Source organism: Ostrinia nubilalis, chromosome Z (genome assembly GCF_963855985.1).
Source record: "Ostrinia nubilalis chromosome Z, ilOstNubi1.1, whole genome shotgun sequence".
Lineage (NCBI taxonomy): Eukaryota > Metazoa > Arthropoda > Insecta > Lepidoptera > Crambidae > Ostrinia > Ostrinia nubilalis.
The window spans coordinates 3,410,256-3,428,870 of NC_087119.1; the positions used below are offsets into that span (position 1 = coordinate 3,410,256).

The 18,615-nt window shown below is 35.5% G+C and overlaps 1 protein-coding gene across 1 annotated transcript in view; it reads left to right on the forward strand.

Annotated features, from left to right (window-relative positions):
• The window catches only part of LOC135087018 (protein bric-a-brac 1-like), a 348,820-nt gene that overhangs the window by 238,044 nt on the left and 92,161 nt on the right, over positions 1–18,615 (forward strand). The window contains exon 2 of the mRNA XM_063981871.1: positions 8,362–8,439. Coding sequence (XP_063837941.1) covers positions 8,362–8,439 — 78 coding nt within the window. The remainder of the gene's footprint in view (positions 1–8,361; positions 8,440–18,615) is intronic.

The following is an 18,615-nucleotide window of genomic DNA, read 5'->3' on the forward strand; positions in this document are numbered from 1 at the left end:
TGTAATTATTTCGTTTCGCAATTGTTTTTCGTGGGAAATTTAACGTGTTGGCCCCAGTCAATATTTGAGCCGAATGTCGAAGCTGAGTGTCGACCACTCGCCGCGGACATTATTTAAATTTGATTTTACTACTGTACAAATAAATTCGCATTTTCCAGTTTCAACGGTACATTATGGGTGGTAAACGTTCGCACGTAAGCCAATCAGCTTGCTATTAAGTATATTTGGTGATTTACTATTTAATGGTATGACTTACAGTCGGCTACATTTTACACGTTATCTACATATAATGAATATTTCGTGGAAACGTTTAAGCTGAACCATGGTAATGTACAGTAGTGTGTTATGTAATTATGACGTTTGATTCAAACCTTGGCACTTTATTTTACTTTTTAATCAATTTATAAGAAAAACGTTTGCCTTTTAGGATAATTTTAAATTGTGACTTTTGTCAACCTGCTCCTTATTTTTTCAACTCCCTCCTATCCACAAGTACAAAGTATTGAGTCTAGAAGAAGTATCTCACGATGAAGATCTTACACAACTTGCTACAATCATTTAAAGATTTTGTACAAAATTTCTACCAAACAACAGAGCGCAGTTAGTGCAAATGCTTTCAAAATTCGTGTGAAGTATTTAATTGAAAGAGCATTCAAGCAGCATTCTTTATCCGCCAGGCCAATGAGCCGTGCTCATCGCGTTTGAATTATTTCACAGTTAAAACATCAGCAAATGAGCGCATTATTTTTTCTCCCCGCACTTAAATCATATGATTTATTAATAAAAGACAAATGGATATTTTATGTTCACTTGACAACGATGATCGATCAGAGGATTTTGCGTTTTTAATTTTGGAAGCGGATAGTAAATTTTAAAAACTTTATTTTCATCTGCCCTGTATTGCACGTCCGTCTGTATTGCATTATTGGATAAAAATGGTTCATTTGTCCAGACTTAAACTAGCTTAGCTTGTCGTTTAGAAGATGACTGGATAACGATAAACATACTTTTCAGGCAATTAACCTCATTATTTAGGATCAACATTTTTTGTTCAATCAAAAACGTAGACTACATGTCTACACATCATTGATATATTGTATTTTTGTTTAAGTCCCGTTTTTTAAACTCCTCTAAGCCTTCCTCTTGATAAATCATTAAATATAAACGATAATGCTATGCAATGATATTGTTTCGGGATAAATTGAAATTAATATGTTGCCGTCAATGGTTTTGTGCCATACAATAGCATATTTGTGCCTAACTCATGCTACGTAGGAGGTAGCACTAGGTAACATTGGAAGCTAAAGCTGCTAAAAATAAATAAATTGCATAGCTAACTTTAAATTATACGATTCCATTTCCAAAATATTCAACAAGTTATCAACGGACTACTCTGTACAAAATTTTGCGTGATCGTTCATAAAAAAACGTTTTTACGTCGGTTAAAAATAGCTCTCTAGTCTACATATCAATTACATTATCAAACAGTTATTAAGGAAAAAAAAACAATAATTTAACACTCTTTAGTTACTTTAGATTACATACACATCATAAAAAGAAAAATGACAACAACGAAGTCGTGACAACAAAACCTCGCAGTTTTCACCGAACGCAGTTGCGGGCGACTGTACTAAACAAAATGTGCACGCAATTGAATAACGTGGATTATAGTGGGATCAATCGGATTCATACTCGTGGCGCGTTACGCGGTGAAATATCGCCGCAATCAACGCGCACCTTTACACGTGTGGCGGGCACAAGTGAAATAGATATTTTTGTTAAAATGTCAACCTATTCATTTTATTGCGTCTTTGAAGAACTATCGTTGAAAATATCATTGTTTTACGCTACTTCTTCTGATAGGTACTTTCAGGTTCTTTTATACGTACCTGACTAAATTAACATTAGTAGAACATCTTGGATTTTATTACTTACTAATTATTTCAGTCTTTATTAGTGTATTAAAATTATTTCATTAATTTAATTAACGATGTGCACCCGCGGGGATATTTTTTTGTCACGTTAACTGATGATATATCGCTGTAATCAACGTGCACCTTTACGTGTAATGGGGTGCGCCTATTTTTATTGCGTGTTAAACGCTGCAATGGCTGCCGTATGCAATTGAATGCGGTTCAGTTTTAAAAGATTGATGATACGGAAAACTATTTATTAAGCCGGATTTATATTACATTGTATTATGTTACGGAGTTTGTCTGACGAGTTGTGTCATCATAACGCGTCAGAACGGAATCGGTTTCATAGTTATATTTAACTAGCTTTTGCCCGCGGCTTCACCCGCGTGAAATTAGTTAAATTATAAGTTAAATATAAATTATATGTTAAATTATATGTTATTCTGGGTTATAAACAATAATACTGTAAAGTTTCATCAAAATCCGTTCAGTATTTTTTGTGTGAAAGTGTAACAAACATGTTCACATCCAGACATCCATACAAACTTTCGCATTTATAATATTAAACTGAAAAAACTGATGTAGTTTTGCACGTAACAATTTTGCAATTTGCACGTATCTACTGTTGGTATCTGATCTTGTGCCTTGTTGTTCTCATTATCATTGTCATGTTTGTTGTTTCTGCTTTACTTAAACTTATGCCAAAATGTGTATGTGTCACCGTTGCTCAGTTGCGTCTTGTTTTTAATGTTTACATGCGCCTCTCCACCACTACAATCAGGCGACCACTGAAAACCAGCGTCGTGGTGCTACGCACTGCGGCATTATGCTGAGTGGAAGCCTATTTGGCATATTTTTAAATTAATTTTTTTTTATCGTATTAATATTCTGTAATTTGTTGTTCTAGTGTGCCAAATAAATGTATTTTCTTTCTATTAGTAGGATATGTGACACGTCAGAAGCCATGACGACACAACAATACTTTAAACGCTATCATAATAAATGTGCATGACAACGACTCCGTTCTGATACGTCACGCCACAACACGTCAGAAAAATATGAATCCATCTTTACAGACAAACGTCATCCTCAAAAATATCCATATAGAAATCCATAACCCATAGCCAAAGGAACGTTCAGTTTATCTCGGATTCAAAATGTTTCCGAGAAACTTTTTCAATTTTTGCTTCATAAGAGCCTATATCGGACTTAACGAATGTATGAAAAAAACGTAACGATTCGCCCATTGTCGAGTTTTGCGTTCAAAAATACAAATTTGTTCTTTCTTAGACATATTTAGATGGATCGAAAGATTTAATATTTAGGACATACAAGACAGACCGACCAGTAGGTAAGATTTAATATCAATTTTTAATGTGACGACTACTGAAAATGCATTACAGAAGGCAATTTTTAAAATAATATAAGAACCATAATAGAAGTATTCGTAATATGATGGAACCAACTACTTATTCATTGGAATTTCATAATGCTGATGAAAACAATTCAATCGTCTCAAAGACTTATACAAGAGTAAGGGAACAAATCTGTTTATGAGAAATACGAGCTTTCCGCCCGCGTGGAATTTTGTCTGTCACAGAAAAAATTTAACGCGCGCGTCCCTGTTTCAAAAACCGGGATAAAAACTATCCTATGTCCTTTCCCGGGACTCAACCTATCTCTATGCTAAATTTCATCAAAATCGGTTCAGTGGTTTAGGCGTGAAAGCGAGACAGACAGACAGATAGACAGACAGACAGACAGAGTTACTTTCGCATTTATAATATTAGTATAGATAGTATAGATTCCCTTAGCTCTGTATAAATAGACAAGATGCTTAACATGAGTGCAGTTTTTATGAAATTTTTAAATTACATGCATCAAAGGAAAAGCTTGCATTTTCCGACGCCAATATTTATCGAGTAACTCTAAGAAGCAAATACTTGGTAATGGCAGTATCTTAATTCCAATTTTTTCCTCGTCTTTCGATTTATTGGAGAAAGTTGATACTTATCTGAACTATTTAAATCTTTTTCGAAGTTTGGTGAAGAGGAAACTAATTTTGTGTCAAGTAGCTTTCTGTTCTATATTAGGTCAATATTTTTTAGGTTAATGCTATGTTATCTTTGTAATACATACCACATAGTTCAGTCACTGTCTTGTGAAGCAGTATCTAAAACGCAAATGTTTCTGGCAAATTAATTAACACGTTGTCAAAAATTTTCACGTCAATTTGTTTTAAATAAGTAGCACTTACTCGTATATTATGCTAAATACGATAATCAAATTCGACTGCCTAATTCATGCAAAGTGCTAAATTATTTCTAATGTCCACCATTACTATCGTATAAATGCATTACGGGTTATTACAATGCATAATAGATTTAAATTTATTGTACATTGAATGGTGAACTCATATTACGAGCCTCATATAAATTTCATGGAAGACATATTGGATCTAGTGTATGTATCAAAATTTGTGGCTTAGCTTTGCGGTTTCATTAATGAAATTAATATTTGAGCAAACATTATTTTGGAGTATCAGTAAATACAGTTGAAAAGAGGTGTTCATTAGTTTGAATTATATTCGCAACTGAATTTCGTTTGCACTTCGGTTTGCGAGGAATTCGAGCTTACCAAAATGATTTGTGCCTTCTGTAGGAAGATAGTTGTTTTTCAGGGTAAGAATAATGTGATTAATAACCATTCGAATGATTTTGAAATGAGTAACGGTTTATGATGTTCCTAATAATCTAAGAAAGATAATGTGAGCGTAGCTTAGCGTGGCAGGACGTTACCTACATGACATATCATTTTAAATTCAATTTTTCAGTTATGCGCTTACGCAAGTATTCTTGCTTAAGATGCTTGCTTAAGTGAAGCAGCAAATCGAACGCACAGAGTTGAATAGAGCTCTGTGATTGGTTATTGTGTCACCCTGTGCGTCCACGCGCACTGTGAGACCTCATAGTAATGTTTGTGAATACGCGCGTAAGTGTATTTTCCAGTATCATTATCACGTGCGCTTTTGACTGCGACTAAAACAGAAAAATCGAGTCGTCATCAACTCATAAAAGCTCGCTGAAAAGTTTGGGATCCTATGGCCTTACAATACAGACAATGAATTAAACGAACGAGGCCGAAAACAATTTTGTCGCGGGTACAGTGATAATGCGAATTTATTATATCATTTAAAATGTTCGCGCTAACAAAATGATAGTTAAAGTACATCGGGCTTGCACTACCCTCGATTGATGGCCGCGCCGGCCTGTTATTAAACAATGGAAATGCGCGTAAGCATATTTCTTATTATTTATTATAATTAACACTTTACGAGACAGTTATTATTATTATCATTTCGAACTATTGCTTATTTACGTAATATTCGTAAGTGTTGATATAAAACTTTAATGGGGGTAAAGAGGCTACACGAATTTAAGTTTCAACCGGTAAATGTCTTCTTCTTCACTTATTATTAAGTCTTGAAGCTACTATTGTTTCACTTATAGTCCAATACAACAAAATTGACGTTGATAATAAAACAAAAAATAGCAAAGCTTTGTGATTAAACGTTGTGTTCATCTTGTACAACTTTAGCCGGTCGTTGGAAAATTTTCTTGTCAATAGACGTTAAGTATCCATCTTGTCACTTTAAACGGTTGGAAAAACGTCCAATATCAGGTAATATTGTTTCACGTTGCCTTGGGGTGCGAAGTGTATGCGGCCATCGCCAGCTGTTTTCCACACTGCTCTTTCTCTTACGAATCTCAAAGGTTTTTAAAGCGAACAGATAATAATTTGAGATCTCAGTTCTACATTGAAATGATTCCAGCTTTTCGTTCGATAAGCATTCCATTTCACAACTTGATAAATCATCCAAATAATTTCTGATTGCTGATATTTTAAAGTGTTAAATTATGTAACTATTTTAATGATGAAAATTAAATGTTCATTAACAATGAACACTATTCACTTTATCAAATAAATAGCTTTAAAAGCTCGTATATTTTAGCGCCAGATTGTACCCATCCAAAACCTAACTAGACAGGTGTACGTACTAACTTGGCCCCTGGAAACTTTCCTACTCCACTTAGTAGTTGTCTCTTTGGATTTCAAATAAAATTTCAAACTTACGAAAATGTGCTGGACTTTATTTAGAAGTAACTCCATTTTAACATTCACCTTTACTACCGAATTGGATGGGACAGTGGGGAAACTGTAAAGAAATTGATATGATGTAAAAGGAATTATAAACGAACAAATGGATTTGGAATTATTGCTTTTTAACTTGAGAATTGTATACCATCTAAATAATTTGTTAGTCACTTAACTAGATTCAAACTCAAAATTATAACAATAAGCTATTATGGCTATCAAATTATGAAGCAATGTCACACCGCGGTGAAGCTACGTCACGCCACTCACGCGCATTGATGAGCATTATTTAAAACATTATTTTAGTTGGATGCGGTTTCTATCATATTTAGCTAATATTTCATACTGAAAACCACTTTACAATGCTTACAAAATACGACCAATAATGCTGGCATTTATTCCAAACTGTTTGGTACTAACAAAACAATACACCTAACATACCTAGTTGTGGTCTGGCACGTAGGAATCAAACATGGAAGCGACACAACCACCGAAAAGTCCGAAAACCGAACTGTGATTGTCGATCTGCCATTAATAGGGACGCGGTAAAAACTCGCGTCAAATTAACCCATTGTGCGGCTTAGTGACGCGACTCGTGTTAATATTCCGAGAAATATTCGACTTCTATTGGATTCGATCGTTATTCGGTTGTTTTTAGGTGAAAATAAAGAGGATTGCTATTGTGAAAATACACTCATGTTTATTTATTCCATTTGTACATTTAACCCAATTTTTCATAAAATTTGTAGGTACACTATTAAGGGTTACATGATTTCCTCTACGAATGAGTAACTCTTGAGTGTGTCGTCGTGCAGAGTTAAGAATCTAGGGACTCCGTGTGAATCTTACAGTAGACTTCATGTGAATCGTATAGTCACATACCTACGTCTGAAACTCAACTAAATCGTTAAGAGTTCTGGACCTAGTGAAACGGCGTACGAGTTAAGAATTAGGGAGATCTACAAGTTAATGTTAACCTATTCACATAGAGTTTGGATCTAATGATTTCAAGTTTAGCGACTTTTCTCGATTTTTAATCGAGTCGGATCTAATGATGCCGGTGAATCTTAACCGCGTCGCATCCCTAGTGGCCAGTTCGGACGTCAAACGACGCGGGCAATTACCGCGTATCACTGTTGGCGTTGGTTACTATACTATAACCTGCTGACGCCTGCGTTTTTTAGTTCGCGGTATGTTTGCCGCCGTAGTGGTAGGCAACCATTTTCAAATACTGGCCCTATCTACGCATAGAGCAGTTTTGCACGTACTTACAGATTATTTTTTCGACTAAAAAAATATAGAAGCCCTTTTGATTAAGGGTATAGCCTATACGTATACCGTATAGGATAAACCGGTATTTAGATCAATAAGCAAGTTGGGAGAGTCCTTCAGTCCAAATTGAAAAACTTTAGTCTTCAGTTTCATGAAATAATAATTCAATAAGTTTAAATTTGATTACGAGAAACTTTTCAACAGAAACATGTATAGCAAACACACTAATGTCTTAGGGCGTCGCTTACAAAACACTTAATAGTTTTTAGGTTACCTCATTTCCGTCAAAAGTCCAACGTAAAAGTAGAACAGTATGTACAATACAAACAGAGCAGTTACACGGGCCAGTGTTTGCCCCCGCTCCTGTGCGTTAATTGCCAAAACAATTAAACCATATATCAACAATACGAATTTTAAGTGTCCGGTTACATTCAGCCGGACGCCGCCGGCCGCGCCCATTCACCCCTTATTATTCGACGATACAATTTACCATTTATTTTTATCTTTGACTGGGTGAAGTCAGGCAAAGTTGGCTTGATTGGACAAATAGTTTGCTCGTTTGTTTATTTTAACGTTCTACATTAGAGATTTCTTTCAAAAAACAAATACTACGCAATGAGATGGCTACATTTCATTTTTCGAACTTGCATTCGAAATTGGAACTTTTCAATTTAAAAAGAATTACTTATTACTTTTTTAATCAGAATGTTACTTTTTACAAAATTTTTATGCCAGTCTAATTTCGTTCGTCGCTGTTCGTGCATTTCCTGCTTATGAATAAATGCATAGAAATGGATAATGTTTTTTGTATTCCCCATTCGGTATTTTATCTTATGAATTGATTTGTCTTAAAACTACGTGTAGATCAGTAATTCTTCAAGATAAACCATGACATAGATTTGACATGAAACCCCTTCACTTCAGTCAATATCCAACATTAAAACAGAACTTTCGAATATCCTTCTTGTATAATAGCCAGATTGGCATTTATCTAAGAGTATATTTCTTTCTTTCCCAGCCCATGGACGCTTTAGTGAGGGCTGGGCTTCCCATGACGGCTGGCGAGCTTGCCTTACCCCACGCCAGCGACATGCGGGTCAGTGGTTTTTAAATGTTTCTTGCCTGCCAGTCTTGTTTAGAACTCGAATGTAACTTTTTTATTACGTGTGATAGATTAAAAATACGCTTTCGAATGTTTCCCCGGAATGCTTATTAACCCTTGCTTGGTCACGTGTCTTTTTTAATAAGTTAGACAATTTAATCGCTTGATTGAATTTCTGAATGGTACTAATACTAATCTTGGCAGTGTGGTTCAAAGCTTTGGGTACACTTAGGGGCAAATTGAGTGGTACGTTTCTCAAGAACTACTTGGTTTGGGCTTCAGGTTTCCTTTAGTTAGGATGTAGGATTAGTGCACTGGGACACTGGCAACGTGGATTGAGCGGTTTGCATCAAGTTAGGGACTATTTTGTGCCTAGTATATCCGAGTCTTTACTCAATTAAAGGTGTATGTAGTGTGTTAATTTGACGCGTTATTAAATTTGCGATTATCATTTTTTTTGGAAAATATCGGTGTAGATCAAAAGAACCTCGTAGCAACTGTAACAAAACTTTGTGAACTATTTTGCTGACAATATTTTATTTATATTTTCCTAGAATATTTGGAATGGAAGAAGGCAAGAATGATAAATGGAAAAGTAATTTGGAATGAGCATAGATGTCTATGTAGAGACAGGCACCGGCCAATTATAGACATGAATTGTTACATCATTTTACATGAAACATTAATTAAATTAATTTACCTAGTAAAGAGAGAAAGAATACAGAACTCGACGTCATATACCTAATTTCGCATTACGAAGTACTTCAGACTATGAACAGAAATCATCATTGCATAGATAATGAATATAGGATAAAATATCCTTACGTATCATTATCAATACGGTGACGGTATCCGAATACCGATTCAAGGGTTGTTATTTCGATCACTGTCGACCACCGAAATATTGTAGTGAATTCGCTAATATCGGCATGATTAATTTTAGAATAGCAAACAAAATTAACCTCGTCCAATAACCATTGGGAAATGTGGGTACTTCATTAATTACAAATTTGAGATCTATAAATCGGATACTTCTGCACCATATTAATTTCTCGATTAGCTGCAATAATCCTGTACAATTCCATCAATGTATTACCAGATATTGGAAAATACGGAACACCGCAGAGTGGTTTTGCTATTAGCCTGTTTACTTTGTATGTAAGGTATTCTCTGGAACTGTATAGATCACGATAATTGCCTCACTGGTTGAGAGTGAATCCAAATGCCATGGACTATCTCTGGAATGTACGCGCTTTCTGGAAACGGGAATGGTTGTTCTACGGCGAAGCGAAATTCGAGCAGTGGCGGCGATAATTAAACATGTTCAGGCTAAACATACTAATTAATAACTCAACAACGACTCTACTCAACACGTCTAAATAAGTACGAGAATAACTTTATGTGTAGAAGATCGTTCTTAAACTTTGCCAATCTGAAATTATACCTGACAGTGGCAAAACGTGACAGCATTAATTTCTAAAAGCCTTCGCTCCGGCGCTTTTTATAGTTACTTTAGGAAGACTCGAATTCGATTTTGGGAGCGATCAACTTGTCTAGGGCCTACATTTCATTACAATCAAGACCGAGAATAATACTGGTTTATTATCCCACCACTGCCACCATGTAGGATAAATTAATCTATTAAAAGACATACATAAGATTGGTGTAAGCATTCATGCTTTAGCGTGGAAACGTCACCAGCCCCGGAGAAGCCGCAAAAGCAAGACAGCGCGCGAAACTGAGTGACGTTTGTCATCTGTCAAAACTCAAACCACAGACCAACAATCAATTACAGCGCATTTATGAATAAAAAAGGCAGTCCCTATCCATTTGTAATAATAATGCTATTTACGGGCCGGATACATCGCACGATGGTTTCGACACCTCTGTTGTGCGCCGCACTATCCCGTTCATTATGGAAAAATATTTTAGGGTTCCTCAACAAACACTCCTGAACCTTTGAAAAAGGCAAAATTATTACAGACCATGAACACTTTTCATTCAATATTCTAGTAAAAAAACTTCATTGCACTCAATTAGCGTGGCAATCTGGAAAAACGATGTAAACACGTAATAAGGCAATCCTTAAACTCTTTCCGATTTCAATAATTCGGCGTCTAAAATCTCCGTAATACTTTTTTTTCCAACAAACCGTGAGCATGAAGGCGTTTAACATTTTATTTAGCCGTATCTCAGTGGAAACCAATAAGCGGTCTAAAAGGCAAATTGTTAATTATCCGATATACATTTGCACATTTTTAATTCCACACTCGAGGAAGGAGGTAGGAAAGGAAACATCGGATAGGAATTGGGGAAACGGTGGGAGCGGAAAATTCGCAGGCATACCGTGCAACGAGAATTTGGGCCACACTTTCTTTAGAGACTGAAATGGTATCATTTTTAAATAGAATTTTACTTGACGCTCCTAACTTCCAGTTTTAATTTGCTTTTCAAAAACAGGCTATATTTCAGATACATGAGTGCCAATGAGATAATGACCTTTGATTTAATAATGAAAAGGTCATTAATATAATAAAAACATAAACATTGCTTACAATGTAATTATATAATTATATTACTTAAAATGTAAACTCCTGACCTATGACTTATCATACATAGGTCAGGAGTTCATATCCAAAAATTTTAATTCACTACAAAACAAGTAATTATACTTTAGCTTTCAAGTATTTCATTTCATTCATATACTCTCTGTAGTATGATAGTTGGGACCATTTATTATTATAATGTGTTCCAACGGGAAAATAATACGGAACCCGCTTATACCGTCGCCGCGTCGCACTCTGTATTCTATATTAATGGCTTCCCGTGGTTTAATAAGAGGCATGCGTTGTGCATAATGCTCTATTTTTTAATCCATTCAGTTGAAATTTTCATACGGATTCCTGAATGCGGGGTTTCCCCTGGGAGCGCGGGAGGAAAAAATAACCTCACAACGTATTGTCTCGATATTTATTAAACACCCATCATTGTGTATTGTTTTTTATATTGTTCCTTTTAAAAGGCAGGTTATTCTTATGAATAGTTAGTGAATAGTTGTATTTTAATGAATAGTTAGTGTCTCTACCATACGTAGTGATTTCTGCATATTTCTAATTACCGTTTGTTTTATAATAACGGTATCATTAAACATAAACTGTGTGATGTTACGAGGAACGAATGTAAATTTTAGACCTAGATTATGGAATAGAAAATTATGTGGGAGGCTTCGTTTAGCATCATTCACGTCTAGGGGTCACTCAGAACTTGCTGGTTTCTTCAATTTGTGTACGTATGGGTTAATATTCGAAACTAATTGAACATTCTGAAAGTTCATTTAATTTTTACTAATATAGGTGTACATTTGTTTATAATCTTAAATTGCTTATTGGATTAGGTATTTCGAACAGAAATATATATGTATGTATACAAATATATTTCTGTAAGTTATACAAATATATTTATGTAAGTATTGGTTTAGGTTTAAAAGATAAAATTATTATATCTAATTGTGTATAATTATAATCGATATAAATGACGCGAGTTTACAAAATACTATTATTAAACAGGACAATGCAAATTCCTTCATTATTATTTCTCGATCTAATTACTGATATATAAATGAGTGGCTGGAGTCCAACACTGGGATGACAATAGCCCATTAATCCACCTTAATTTATGTAAGTGTTACGAGTAGGTATAATGTGCAGTGTGTTAAGTTATTGCACAAGATAACGAGAACGGCCACGCCATTTGGTGGCTTTTAGTTATTGAAGTAGGTACAATAAATAATAAATAAATATCCTTGGACATTTTACACTGCGCTTCTAGTCCCAAACTAAGCAAAGCTTGTACTATGGGTACTAGACAACGGATTTAAACATACTTACATACTTTTTTTTTGTAAATACTTACTTATTATACATAGACAACACCCAGTCCAATACAAACAAATATGTTCATGCACACAAATGTTTGTACTGTGCGGGAATCGAACCCGCTACCTCCGGTAGTCCGTTTCAAACCACTACAGCTTACGGCCGACAAGCCGCCGTTTGGTGGCTTTTGGTTATTGAAGTAATGTTTTAAACGAAACTCGGAAATTCTTAGAAAAATATATTAAGTCAATTGTGATGAACGAATGGATATTACATGTTTAATTTTAGCCAAATTATTTATAAAGCCTGGTCCGTGAGCGACAGCAATATAATTACGCGCGAGCGATAAGGATGGGTAGCTTGGGGTCATTGGACAAAATTCTACGTGCTCACGGACCAGACTTTAGTGATAATTAATTATATACACAATGATTTCACTTATTGTCTCCAATGTTCTGGAACTACATCTTTTGTCCGTTTTTTCACACTAACGAGCATTGCCCTTTTCTTTCAATAAGTAAATCGTATTTAATGTAAATATGTTAACAACAAGATCATAAAATAGTTTAAAGATTCAAATTCAAATTCAAATTCGTTTATTTCTTTAACTTAGCCTAGTTCAGTTACAAATTGTTGGAACTTTCTGTTAAGCAAGTTTAAAGATTTATTTTTTTATACGTACCCAATATACCTACCCGTATTTTTTAAATTACTTATGCGATTCGTCAAACTTGTTATCGTCTCATCATCATCATCATTTCAGCCACAGGACGTCCACTGCTGAACATAGGCCTCCCCCAATGATTTCCACAATGGCCGGTTGGTGGCAGCCTGCATCCAGCGCCTTCCCGCTACCTTAATGAGGTCGTCGGTTCACCTTGCGGGTGGACGTCCTACGCTGCGCTTTCCGGTACGTGGCCTCCACTCCCTGCCGGCCTGCCTGTGTTATCAGAAAAACTTGACCTTCACTGGTTGGGTTTTTATTGGCGGTCAATCTGTAGATCCTGGATACACAGGAGTTGCAGTGGTGGGAAAGAGAGGTGGGAATAGTCCCGTTGCCTGTGTTATCGTCTGCCTGGCCGCTTTCCCCGGGCTGTAGTTATTGCAACAAACTGTTACTGCGCAGCTGATATTATATTTTAAAATATGCACACAAAGTGGGGCGGCATGCATGAATAAATATTATTCCAATAGAAAATTAGCGGAGTACACAATGTAGAGAAAACGCGACTATTGTCAGCGAGCGATCAATATGTTTTGAGAAAGATGCGCCTTATGTCTTGTGGCTAAGATTATAATTATTAATAATACAGCTATCACTACCGTGACGTGATTATGTATGCGTGTAGATCTGTGTGGAACAAATGACACGCGAGTAACGTCTATGTGGTCTAGTAGACCACCTGTCAGAGACACAGAGGTGCCGTGTTCGATTTCCTGTAGGGGAAAAATGTTTTCTCGGTTTGGTGGTAAGGCTTGTAAGTTCACCTAGTTAGCTACCACCATCTTACCTAAGACTGTCGACATAACAACAATGTTAAACAACAATGTTGCATTCCGGCAGTTGGAGGTCAGATCCTGTTCCTCTATGGATTCCGGGTGAAGCTAGCTTCCAACTTCTTCAAGCTGATTATAACTTTCAAGTAATATGCAGGAGCTTCTCTGTTTTAGGTAAAAAAATAGAAATAAAATAGTGCAAGTACAAGAAAATTTTGATACATTGACGTGCTCTGATCTGATTTGCATATTCCCAGTAGCCCCCGCCACCTACGTCTCCTCCGGTGGCAACTAGGGTTTTTTTATAAAAAATCTCAGCTGCCCTCGCACAGGCTGCAACACGGATATTGAATTTTAAAATGTCCAAGAGATGCTGCCGGAAGATTGTAACGAAATTATTTTGTCCGTTTGTAGCTACAAAAACTAATAGAACTCCTGCATGGATGCACTTTAACTAGAGTCTCCCCAGTGGCAACAACAAGGACGTGTAATAATAACAATATCCTTGAAACTGACGGTAGAGGCAATTTACAACTGGGTTATTCTAAAAAATACGAGCTATTGGGAATAACTGTGTGTTGGTCATGGAAGAATATCGCATCGGACCGTCATAACTGTCACAATTATTTTTAGATCGTAACATTTATCCCTCTTTAGCTGCCATTAAGGTACTACCTGACCTTAGTCCACTTATGGAGCCCTAATAATTTCTTGTATTTGTGCACTCAATGGAATTGTTTCAAATGCCATCGAGTAGGTACCTACTTCACAATTAAGCTCATCTACTCCCTTAAACAGGCGCATTCGCTAAATTAAAGGAATAAAAGAAATAGGAACGTTTACCGACGTCATTACTTAATTAACTAACGCTTTTATGAAACCGGTCAAATTGAACTAGTAGGTGAGACCGAGGTGAGTTGTAACAGAGGAGAGTTGTGATTATTGTTAATATTTGGAAACCTATTAACTTTAGCGAGCTCGCAACAACACGCATTTGTTAGCTCGAGACTTGATCTAAGAAATTCGCACTGTTACGAGCTCGTTAGTAGTTAATAAGTTCCAAAAAATCGACAATGTCACAACAGTCCTCTGTTACGACTCACCTCGGTCTCCCTTACTAAAGGCATGATTAAGTTGCTGTATTATAACTATACGGTAACCTGTGTTAAGTTAGCGCACAGGATTGTGGGGTGCCCTGGTACGGACGGCGGCATATCAAGATAAACTCACCCATCTTATATACCTATAAATAAGGTGCTATTTCGCAATAAAAATCTGTAGTCTGCTTTCGTTTGTACATATGGATTGTGCGAGATGTTACCCTTTTTTGATCCAACCCTGGTTCTCTCCAATACAAAAAGATTAATAAAACACAACAAATTGATGAGTACAGAATGCTAACCGTTTATTGTTCGGTCTGTTATTCTTCTTTGTGAAAAGGTCGGTATGGTAACACTTAGAAGTTTTCTGATAGAAATAACACTTATTGACACTGCAAAATTTCTCCATGAAATACATTATGAAATAGATTATTACATATTACATATAAATATAACACAAGTAATGATTTAGGTAAATATGACACAATGTTCATTACATAGCCTAAGCATATGCAAAATTTAATGAGCCACTGTTGTACTCGTACATACATTTACATAGCTGCTACTACTTAGGTCCAATCAAAAGAGTTCCTGTCTTCTTCAGACTACAAGTTACACTAAATTTTCAATTTTTTTCTTAATTACGATTAAAATCAATTAATTTACTAGTCCCCATGAAAAAAGATAAAATAAATAATCAGCAGTTATCACACGGTTGGTGTTTTCAATCATCAATCATGATTGATGTATTCAATCATAAGTCAGATACAATTTTGCCCAAAGCTGGCTAACATTCACTCGTTGGCTGCATTCTTATAAAATCATGCAAATAGCAACCTTAATCGCTAGTACCGTCAGACTCATAATTAAGAGACAATCGCGAGCATTTATCTTCTCAAGTTTTCTTAACGTAAAGAACGATTTAAATAAAAACTCCATGAGAAAGTCGCCCAGGCAATATTAATACTATTATAGCCTTGCATCAACGCATAATTGACTCGATATTTTTTATCGATTATAATTATTTTATACAGAGTGCATGATACAATCGGCATTAATAAATAATTATGTAGGCGGCGGAACGCAACAGTGTTGCTAATTATCCAATTTATTACATTGTAGCTATTGTGCGATAGATTTATAGCGGGGATGTGTTATTGTTTCGTCAAGTTTCTAAAGAAGTAACTTTTTGCCACAAAATATATGGTAGCTAAACGGTTGATTTCTAAATTTTTATCGATATTAAAGTTATTTTTCTCGTAACCACGCTGGCCGTCTGTCAGACCGCGTCGAAAACCGGAAAAATGAATTACTTATTGAACTTATAAATACAATGTGTACATTCTTGGTATTAAAACAAAATAAGCACAATAATGCCAGCTGTACGAATAAACTAATAAAACTGTTAAAGTTATTACAAAGAAGTCTAGATAGGAGATAGCAGATAATTGTGGGTGTAAACTCTATCTTAATACAGTTAAAGCAATTTGTATTTATAGAACTACATGAAATAATAGCAATTGAACATTCATGTGTTATTCAAAAATACACTATGGATGGTGTAAGTAAATGTACGTTTTGGCATAGGATATTTATTATTAAAATATTGTCAATTTACCGTTGAAAACTAATAAATATTTAACGTAAGCGTTCTGAACGTTCGCCGCCGCGCCGAATGTTTGCTAGCTCGCACGGTGCGGTGCAACGGCGTCCGGTCTAATCCACACGCGATGTCCCCTTCCGCCGTTGACTCCGAGCTATTTTTATGACAGCACAATAAAGTAAACGACTTTGTTGTATGCGCGGGCGCATCTAAACGCATCTAACAGCTCATGTATTAAATATCGTTTCGCGATAACGTTACAGTACAAGCAAAAATGATTTCTAATCTCATTTTAGATGTATCTTATCTGGAGAAAATTCAACTTTTTGTTTTCTGCTCGACGGTATGGAGCTGATTTTGCTCATTAATTCTGTTAATTGACTAATGCAGAGTGTTTGTGTTCTCGACTTTGGATTAATTGATTGGAGAAATACTTATCGTGTTTGTATTAATATAACTTCATTATGCGATCGTCTAGTGTTATTTGCTCCAAAAGCACCATTTGCGTTAATACCTAATCTAATCGAAATAATGTCCATATTCCTTTCAAAACTATCAATTCTCAATGAACTCTATCTATTAGAGTATTTTTATTTTAAAAATAAACAATAGCAATACAATATTACAACATGTCTCATAAAAGCAAAAATTGAAAAAGCAATTACAATAAATAAGAATCAAAGAAATCAGCTCTACATTTCCGCGAAAGAGAATACAAAAAAAAACTTAATTGACTTATGTTAATATCCCAAGTAATGTTTAAACAGTTTATTTATTCTAACCATTCCACCATATTGCAGTGTTTCGATGTGTTTTTAATGATCGCTCCTATCAGTATTGGTACGAGGAATGAAAAAAGACATGAAACGACATTGAATAAAAACTCTTTGAGCTTAATAATTCGAAATAAAGCTCTGTTTTAGTTTGTTTGTGAACTCAAAGCCATTTTATGTTCTGTGGTTGGTTCGTTCGTTCGTTCGTTTCAGCCGAAAGACGTCCACTGCTGGACAAAGGCCTCCCCCAAGGATTTCCACAAAGACCGGTCCTGCGCCGCTCGCATCCAGGCACCTCCTGTGGTTGGTGCAAAACTTCAAAAATGCATTGTCGTGTAATACAAAGCACGTTTAGCTTTTTAATTCAAATGGACAAGCGAAAATAATTAGTCTGAACCGACCGGCATTTTAAGAATTTTATGCAATAGATTTTTAGCTATGAAAGCAAAAATTTAGGAATGTCTGCCTACTAATAATTTTTAGATGTATTAGTAATGCACTGGGCATTTATACCATTATATTGATTTAAGTACGATACGTCTGATCGTTTGCCTCCTGTCCCTTAAAAAAGAAAGTATTGTAAATATGTATTTCAAAATTAACTCAAACGAAATCGAATTATGTACGAGTGTATCGAATGTTACAATAATTCTTTCTGTATCTTTACAACGTTCACCGTTTTGTAATATATGAACTCTAATAACCTTTTCCATTTTTGTTTCAGGTAAGCGATCAAACTTATTTTTGCGGTATGACATCGAAGCAATCCAGTAAGTTTTAGGGAATGAAAAGTATAAGGAAACAAGAATAATTCTTATCAAAAGTAAGTTTTTAATTCCACAACTACAGAACTCGTACAAAAGAAAAGTCCAAAAACGTGTTCAGTCTTTAGTGTGATTCCACGAAGGATTAGTATAATTCTACTTGAGTGATAGTAGACGCTTTTCTACCGATTCAAGAGTTCAACAGCTCAGTGCTTTACCTTATTACAAAGTATCATTTTTGCAACATATCCATTTTGGTATGAATCAATATTCATAAAGACACTCTTCCCTTTTACGGTGAGAAGTCGTGAATATCATAACGGCCGACCGGTCCTAGTTTTTTCTGAAAAATTGTATCGTTTTAAATATCAAAGATTGAGTTAGACCATAGCTGAGGGTGCATAGATTTGCGGAAATGTTAAAGTTAGGTTAAGAGCCGGTTACATCAAAGCTACGCCGGGGTGCATAGCATTACCTTTGAGGAACCGGTATGAAGGAATGTACTTTTAAAATCAGATTTTAAAACGGTTATTTGGCGATTAAACCCATAAAATGTGG